This window comes from Temnothorax curvispinosus, unplaced genomic scaffold (genome assembly GCF_003070985.1).
Source record: "Temnothorax curvispinosus isolate PA1 unplaced genomic scaffold, ASM307098v1 QBEX01017949.1, whole genome shotgun sequence".
In the NCBI taxonomy this organism is placed as follows: Eukaryota; Metazoa; Arthropoda; class Insecta; order Hymenoptera; family Formicidae; genus Temnothorax; species Temnothorax curvispinosus.
Window position 1 is genome coordinate 101,958 of NW_020227729.1, and position 9,799 is coordinate 111,756.

Consider the following 9,799-nt stretch of genomic DNA (forward strand, 5'->3'; position numbering starts at 1 on the left):
TATATATATATATATACACACACATATATATTGTATATAGTATAGTCATATAACCGCCAAGATTATTTTACCAATAATACAGCATAATTATGAAATATCATAAATTGTTACGAAAGTAAATAACGCGCATCTCTGGTCTGTCAAATCTTAAATCAGAATTTTTTGCTTCTATGTTGGAATAAATTTTAGAAGTTATGTCCACTCACATTTATAAATTATTCTGTTTTAGTTTGCTGTTATATAATATAATATTCATATATAATATTCATTGAATATAAAATGTTTGTACCTTTGAGAAAATTTTCGCGAAACTTATACCAGAATATGAATCAAAATGTGCGCAAAATGGATAAGAAGAATAGACGAATGTAATAATAACCACGATAATTACGAATTTTTGTTTAAGACTTGCACGCGCGCGCCAGTCTTATGTCATGCTGTATTGTTCATAATAGTAAATTGGTGTGACCGTTTCTTTCACACCGATCGTTATTCTTTCCGTTTCACGTACTAATAATGTGTCGTAATGTATGTATGTCGTGTATATGTTTCCTCGTTAAGAATTGGATACGGTAATGAATAAATTATTTGTTAATAGTTATATTTACGTAATATTTTAGATATTTTTGAGTTTCTTGATCATGCACGCGATGAGACAACGCGAGAAATATAATAAAACTTCTTTATTTATAAATCTTGAAATCATTTTCCAAATATCTCACGAAACACCCCATCTTTCGTGGTTAAATATATTAAATTTTTAACTGTTAAATATGTGCATATACAGCCAAACGTCGAACTAGATTCCTTTTGAAACGTAACAAAAGTGGAATTAGTATTAAAATTGCACCTTTTGTACTTGCAAATAATACGTTTTTTTCCACGAAGATAAAGTATTAGATAAGAATGCCGCAATGCTAATTTCCCTGATAAGCTGTCCTGTCATTCGTGCACGATACAAGGGCGATCTTTTGTAACGTGCCGTAAGTAAATGAACCACCCGCCGCGCCGCGCCGCCGACACTGACCCACATCGCGAGAATAGAAAAATGTCGAATCTCATGAAAGCTTTATGCGCCAGATACACTGTCGCGAAGTTTAATCCGCGAGTGTGCCTGCCCCGCGAGTGCCGCGCCCAGATATGTAAATAATTAGAACGACTTATTTTCATCTGCAGCAATCCTATAACGAAAATATCGCCGTGACTGTTTATTGTTGCGTGACACCAAGAGCATCTCGCGACACGAACACGGATGTGGAAAACCGTGAAAGAAAACCGGCATAAATTGTTTTTCCTTCACAAACATCTTTTAGTGTTAATTTCTTAATGTGTTATTATGTATAGGACGACAATGAGCGTGTCGACAGCGGTTTGCACAGCCAATTTAAAAATTTAATGTCATAGAAAATACCATATCGCACAAGACGTTACGGAGATCATATTAACATATGAATGCGTACATACGTGCAATAATATCTGTTCTCCTTGTTTCGCCTACTTATTGCCCGGTAACGGTGTTTTTTTCCGCGTATATCTGTATTCACGTATGTTTACTCTGTTTTCTCGTGACGAGGTTCGGTCATGCTTATACCATTAATTGATTGGTTTCGATCTAACTGGCTTCAGTGGAAAATATGTTGTTCAGAGTTCTGTTTTTTTTTTTTCAAATAAGATGGAAAATATGATACTATTTGTCTCTGCCGTGTAAAATAATTACGGAGATAATAATTATTGCACTTCCGTAAATAAGCAAGCCCGATTGATGTGTATTTGCTCATATGTGTATCTTATTTTGCTGAAACTCACAATATACCTGGCTATTATGTATACATGATATAATTTTCAAGATTCATATTAGTTATTATAATTAGTCATAAATAACACAAACAAGGTAATAATAATCAATATTTATTAATCCAATAATTAATTACAGCGTAATAAGTATACATATGGTCGGTAATTAGATTTAATTATAAAGTGGAATCAATAAATTTGTCTCGTTATAATTACGTGATTGTAATATGATGTACGACATATTTATTGACAAATCATAATTTTTATTTTATCTCGTTGAATGACGGATTCCATGTGTTGTTCTACAGTTGCAACTACATTGTTCCTGTGAATGAAGAAATGAAATTATGAAAAATAATTTAAAAAGAATGTATTATAATTGCGACAGATAATTTGAATATTTATCACGAAGAAAGAAAATTATAAGAGAAATTTCGGACAGAGAAAAAAGTTATTTTTAATTCGTGAAAGAGTTTGAGAAATGTAAACTCCCGTTGAGGGTTGAAGAAAGCTCTCGCGTCTGGAGAGAAGAATACTGAACTCGGTTTCGATCCATTTCGTGCACGTGACACACTGAACTGTAGAGTTTGGGTCAAGGTAACACGAGGGTCGCGCCGATGTGTCCCAGTGAGTAGCGTTACACGAAACATTGGCATAAATTTATCGATAAAAGGCTATTATTGCCGAATAAACAACTTTTTTACGACATTCTTGAAAAAGGTGCACAGTGCACACCCTACTTCTCCTTTCGTAGCCTCGAGGACGATTGAATTGAAGAAAGTCCGAGATTACACGAACTTCAAGAACGCGATGAGGATCAACCCCCGAACGTCAGCAAGCTCGGGAATTTTAATAATTTCGTAAAGGTACAATTTAAATGGTTAAGAACCAAAGCCAAGAATTTAAAATCTACGAAATTTCGGTTTTACGTACCTACAGAAAAAGATTTAAACAAAAATAATTGTATAGACAGCTAAAATAGGATAATCTTTAGTAAACCTCTGACATTCAACGAAAAATTAAGAGATCTCAGATTAAAAAAATCTTTAATTTTTTTAGAATCTTTGACATGAAGAAAAGATATAAGGTTCGTCGCATCGTAAACCGTTTTGTCATTGATCGTAATTTCGATTGACGCAAAGTTTATAGGTGTAAATTGAGAGTTATTTGGGCTAATTTAATCTGGACGCGTGCCAAATTGGCGCATACGAGCGACCTCGAGCTTTTTGATACCTGCGAATTAGCCGTTAGTGAGCACTTTCGCCACTTTCTTCGTGCAGGTCGAGGGATGGAGCTCTCGGTCCTTTTCTGTCGTATACGTGACACACTGAACTCGTACGGCTTACTGTGGGGGTCAGCGTGTCTATGAGTCTATGCGATCGCAGGTATTTGTTTTCGCGTGTCACCATGGCGATGTAACGTCAGTCGCACAATCGATTGTCGTCACTCCCACTCATGTTATGTGTCACTGCGTGCGGTGCAGGACGTTTGTCGTGTACAAACATAATAATCGGCTGCCACGTGACGCGGCAACGTCATATTCCCAAAATGCGAATGAACGGAAGGGTTGTCGTCACTCACGCAATTGGCGCACGCTGATCTTATCCGCCCAGAGAGATTTGTCTAATGCGAGATTAGTGTATAATTCGGACAACACCCGTGGATTAAAGATAAAACATAATCCTCGTATTAGAGAATAAATATCTTAATCAATTTATCGGATGATAGATTTGCGATATCAAAGATCTACATCCACAAGATTGTAATATCGAGAATTTCCAAAGTCCTACGCTCGATTCTATGTGAAACTTGCAGTATAATTATCGGGATCTGACGAATCCATGAATTTGTGGAATCGTACATTCGCAAATCCGAGGAAAATGAGATTAGGGCCGGTATTCATAGTCGGTTCTTATTTTAAGACCGTCTTAAGTAATGTCTTAAGATGCTAATACGGGTCTGTGATTGGTTCATAACATCTTAAGATCGTACTTAAGATGGTCTTAAATATAAGATTCGACTATGAAAACCGGCCTAGGATTCTGCAGCACCGAGAATCCGTAAATCCAAGAATCAGCAGATCAAAGATTCGGAGAATCAAAAGAGCTCGCAAACTTAAAGTTCAAGATTTTAAGATAACAAAAACGTTAAGACTTTGTGAAGAAGTTGTAACTTGAGGATTACAATAAAATTGATTTAGAAAATCAATTTTATTAAATATTGGAATTTCATAATATCATATATAAATATTTCTTAATTTCGACATGATAGCAAAGTCCTACAATATCACAGATCTGTGATCGAGAGGAGTTATAAAATCCAAAACCTAAGATCGAAAAAGACAAAGACATATAAATGGTTTGCAAATTTGTAATATTTGAGATTCTTGGGTACAAAATGTTAACTGAAGTCTATTTAAGGTTCAAGATCAAATTCTGTACGTAATTAATTTTATATGCCTGCAGTATACGAAAGACATTTGAAGAATCAGAATACAGCACATGTAAAATATCAACTAAAATACATACATACGTCAAAATTCAAAATATATAGCGTCTAAAATTATAAATAGAATTCTATCTTAAAATCTGGCGTGAATTGTATATCTGTTAAAGTGAGCTTAAGATTTGACTGGAACTTAAAATATTCATTTCTGGTGCCAAGATACTATCAAAAGCTTTACGTTAGCAAAAATTTAGAGCGATTACTGCTTACTATTTTTTTTGTTTCGGATGATAAATTTTCCATTGCATCTATTCCATTGCCTAATAATTCAACGCTGTTGTCAAAGAGCAAACAAGTTGCGGGCGTTTAGCCAGCGATTAGTGTTGGGTCGTTGCATTAGTAAATTAGCGAGTGTTGTATGAGCGTTGATTTGTCATCAACTGGCATCGTTCATACCTTCCTACGCGTTGCAAGCCGCGCTCATTAATTTTACTCCAAAGAAACAATTATCCTTTTTTATAGATACTTAATAAAAAAAAAAATTAAAATTATAAACTTAAACAATTAAAATTATAAATACAAAATACACAGATGTTATAAATACAAAATACGCAGAATATAATTTAGCGCGGTTTGATTAAATTATTTTGATGATTTATCACATTATTCCTCCAAAGGATAGAAATCTTTTTGGATTAATTTACGCGCTTGTTGATAATGTGCATCGTCAGAAATCTGAATTCCGTTTCAGACACAAGATTTTAACTCTTTCTCATTTTTATCATATAACTAATAATATTCTCCACGTGATAGACTTGTAGTCGTACAAAATAAGAATATAGCGTATCTAAAAGATGCAGCCCGATGCACTTACGTGGTGCATACCGCGAACGCGTGCTCGAACGTGGGGTGGGGATGTATAAAGAAGGGTAGGCCTGCGTTCTTCTCTTGCCCTTTCGTCCAGTGGATGACGCACCTCTTCGTCGTCGTGCACGCCGTCGTCGTGCCCGCGTACATCCACACATCCGGTGCTCGGTTGTCGCTTACACGTGACACTATTTTCGTGGACCACGTATATCTACGTGCATCGTCGTCATTGACATCATACACACGTTGTCCTGGCCTGCACTGCCAACTGCATCTGGCAGTACGCTCGTATCTCTGCTCAGTGCTAAGTGTCACCCCCGCGGATGAACCCCATTCGTCAGCAGTGAGAAGGAAAGTCTCGGCGAGGTATCTTCTTTTCATTTATTATCAAATTTTCCAGCACTACAAATTTTAAATACTTTATCGCCTCCGCGAAAAAAGCGTTGCACACTTTTTTTCGTGTAAAAAAATTTCCTTTCTTTTACTCGGCGTACTATGCACTATACAAATAAATTGGGGTCGGCCTGTGTATTCTGTAATGGATTTAGTTAATTAAGCGTTAAATTAAAAACTTACGATGTCCAAGTAACGTATTTCTATAAAGCTATAAACGTATAAAAACATTGAGATCTATTTTTTTCATAAAAAGGAATAAAAATCTTAATAAAATGATCGATATAATTTTTCGCTGCGCATTGAAATAGTTAAGGATTTTTATGCAAACTTCATTCGCGAATAATTCTTTGAATAATTTGATAATAAGAGACTTGACCTTGGTCCAGTCTTAGCTCCCGCGGAAACAAGAATGCAAACATTCTGAGAATCTAGTTGGACAACGAATTAAAGTAGGTATTGTAAAATTTTTTAAGATTACAAGAAGGGAAATTCGCGGAAAATAAATTGCATGTTAAAAATGAATAAACGTATAGAATTCTTGGAAGCCGAATTGGTACGTCCTTAGTACCACCTTACACAAGTGTATAAGACTTAGACTTATAAAAAGAGAGAGTATGTCTATCAATAAAAATCACACTTGGCAACATGATTGCATTCTCTAAACGTTTAAGCTTCTATCATTAGCGTTCGATTGAGCTTACAAAAAATAGCCAGTGTTATATTATGCTTTTATTTCGCAATAATTATCACAAGATGTAATAAAGACGTTTTATAATCTGTCCGTTCGATATTATGGTTCACAATTTTATTTATGAATATACAAAAATTTTTTAATCAATAGAATCTTGAATCAATATATCAATCAAGTGTTTTTTTTATAAAAATATAGAATTATAATACATATTTATATAATACAATAAAATAATTATAAAAATTAAAATATAACAAATAAAATATGTTGACAGTGATAAATCTTATAAATACTTGTGGAAATTATAAAAATGTTTGGTTACATATAAGAATTGATGCATTCATCATCTTGCGGCGGAAAAGCGCTTTCCAGCTGTATTGGCATACTATAATATTCTTGTAAATTACATATACTTGGCGAACATGCGCGAAGTGTATATTTTGATTATAACATAGTAAATGACACATTTTTCTTTCATAAATAATTGATTGTACGTTTATCGAGAGATGTATGTATCATCATTCATTGACTTTTGATCTTTAATCTGCGTACTTTTAATGATAAATTCTTTTTAAAAAATATAATTCAATAATCTAAAATTGACTCATAAAATTGATAAAGCTATTAATATTCTTGCACAGTTGTAGACTTGATATATTTCCAATCGTGACTTTTGCGGATCTGTTACTATAATTTAATTTGCTTTTTGAAATCGTTAATATTATTGTAATATGAATTATATTAATAACATAGATGTTTCAAAGGTATTCCTTACATTACTTATGTTACATGACATAAGTTATGTATAAAAAAATGCTTTTATAGACATCATCTTATATCTTATAGATTAAAACAAATAGTTATGTATAATATATTACGGTCCGGTTACATTAACGTCAGATAACTTTAACCTTAGCTGAACTGTCTAACTGTCCCCCTTAGAAAGAGACGAAGAGTAACTTAAGCTTTGTAAGGTTAAAGTTATGCGATGTTGGTGCAACTAGGCCTAAGTGAAAATAAATAAGTAAGCATATTAACGTATAGAGTTTAATTGCTCTTTATTTTTCTTTAACTTAATTTATACGAATAAAACAAAGGAAATGGGTTCCTTGGCAGTGAGGACTTTTACAGAATGCCCTTGGTGACGGTGTGCCGGAAATAGTTGGCATGATACTGTCATTGTTCGTTCGACCCTGAGAAGCAACAAATAGTACGTTCCGGAAACTTGGCACGGTATAACGGACCGTTGCTCCCACAGTAATATTTTATATTATATTAAGAATTAACGAAACAGACTTCGATATATAAAATAGAATTTTATAAGGCGACATCCGCAATGGAAACCCGATTGATCTTGTTTTTCGCGATCTAGTGTTTCGATAAAATAAATTAAACGATCTTCTGATTAGTAATATTATATTATTTTGTATTGACAATTTTTAGGAGAAGCGCGAGATGATGTAATTTTTGTCGAGTAAAATTTTTCATATATAGTAGTTGCCTGTCCATAAAAAATAAAAAATAAAAGGGATATGAATGAATTACATCTCGGCAATACAGATGTCTTTACTTTGACATAACTTCCGATCAATAAAGTAGACATAGTGCAAATATAAACGTTGTAGGGCTTTACAAAGCATCAATGAACCTCAATAAAATCCGCTTTATTCATGTAGTGTAAGATAATTTTTAAAAACATTTAGAAATTTTATATGATATTAAAATAACGGGAAAACTCTCGTAACAGCATTATAGAATGTTCCACATTATTTCGATATAGATATCGATATCTATTGAAGACCAAGGAGTATGTGCACCTAAAATTCCTTAAACGCATGAGCGTCTTCCTTTCAAGTCGTAATTGACACTCTTGATTGACTTCACGGCTTCTTTTCAATTTGGTCCACCGACTGTGACGCCCAGCGTGAAGCTCTTCATCTGAAAACATACCTACGAAACCTGCCGCACAATTAAAATCAGAAATTCCACTAGTCTATGAAAGGGAGGGGGGGGGAGAGAGAGAGAGAGAGATCACAAAATTTTATTTTAAATCTTAAATCTAGGAAAATAATACGCTCTCCTAAAAATGCTCGGAAAATATTTTAAAATAACTTAATTAATTTTTATTAAAATTTAATTTTTTTAATTGTGAAATAAATTTCTACATTTTTTAAAAGTATAACGTTATATATATGTATAGATTATGTATATGTATATTTATAATATTTCAAGTAATTTTGTTTAAGCATTTATAAATTTTTTTATTTTTATTTCATGAGTGGATATATATGTATGTAGAAAAATGTCAGTTTTCTTATATTTCAATAAATATCCCGCGTTACATCGAACGATCGAAATATCGATTATAACCAGACTGCAGTTGGTTGCTATTTTTGCAGTGGATATAAGATCCGCGCATGCATTGGCGCACACATTTTTGCAAAGACGTCAGCATGTGACATAAACAAAGCTCTGTAACAAAAAATTTTGTTTCGCGGGCGTTCTGCATAAAGACATCGATCTCTCCTGCTGTCATGTCAGCCTCGCGAAACGCGGCCTGCAAATATATTTGATTTCCGCAAATAGATATATTCGAAAGGGGTTAAGTCCTTAAATGAATGATCTATATAAGGACCATTGACTGATGGCAAGTGTAGGTCAGTGGAACGCTTTGCCCGCCTCCATACTTTATCGTGCGACCTCGTAAATTCGTAACGTAACGTGACATAAATAAAAATGTGCGAAACGCTGTGCAAGTGACGATGCAGTTTATTTTTTAAAAATTGTTATCAACGCAGATTCGCTGTACTGTTGCAGTCCTTGTCATTGCTGTACTAGTGTACTCTAAAGCACAACACGAAGTAATACAAATAAAAATTTTGTATGTCAAAGTTAGTAATTATTATTTTTTAGTGATTTTATTTTATGATTGTGAAATCAAAATCGTCATCTCCTAGTATTTTTATAATAATTACAAACTTTATTGTTAAAAATTATGTTGTTCTATTTACGATTTTGATCTTAAAAAAATAATTAAATTCCGAAAGTTATTTCTGGACTCATTTAGTTTAGAAAGTTATTTTTTATAGGTAGTTTAGGAAATTAGTTTATTTTTTGGAAGTTAGTTTTTGCTATACAATTATAATCTATGTAATTTTAAAAATCAAAAGCAGAATATAAGATTTAAAGGTATATCGATTTTCTTCTCACATGAAACAAAATAAATGTTTGCTCAGTGCCTTATCAACATGGCATTTCGATAAAATGATATTTGATTTTGCTATACGTTAATTTACTTTACGTTATCGTTAACTTACGGCTTATCGTTGAAGTATGTTTTTGAACTTCAATCATTTCTTGATTCTTTAAATTTTATCAAGCTACGATTATGAGATTAGTTTCTGATTGAAAAGACTACAAGAAATACAATTGGAGTTAATTACAGTTTGCAGTCAATTTAATTTATCAACTTTTTTTAATTTACATAGCTCAGTGATCGAATTAGTAAAGATGGCCATTACAAATTATAGGGAGATCCAGGTTTGACCACTGGGGTTATTTTTCGCAATAAATTCTTTACAGTAATTTAAAAAGAATGCTTATTAG

General features: G+C 33.1%; 1 protein-coding gene across 1 annotated transcript; it reads left to right on the top strand.

The window, feature by feature from the left end:
• Positions 1-4,898: 4,898 nt before the first annotated feature.
• On the top strand, positions 4,899-7,552 carry LOC112467986. Its single transcript, XM_025036966.1, has 2 exons — positions 4,899-5,472; positions 7,310-7,552. The coding sequence occupies exons 1-2, from the start codon at positions 5,207-5,209 to the stop codon at positions 7,353-7,355; spliced, it is 312 nt and encodes a 103-aa protein (XP_024892734.1). The 5' UTR covers positions 4,899-5,206; the 3' UTR covers positions 7,356-7,552.
• The last annotated feature ends 2,247 nt before the right edge of the window (positions 7,553-9,799 follow it).

Coding starts and splice junctions, on each gene's coding strand:
- LOC112467986 (XM_025036966.1), top strand. CDS start 5,207: ATGACGCACCTCTTCGTCGTCGTGCACGCCGTCGTCGTGCCCGCGTAC. Junction 5,473..7,309: donor AGAAGGAAAGTCTCGGCGAG/GTATCTTCTTTT, acceptor GTTCCTTGGCAG/TGAGGACTTTTACAGAATGC.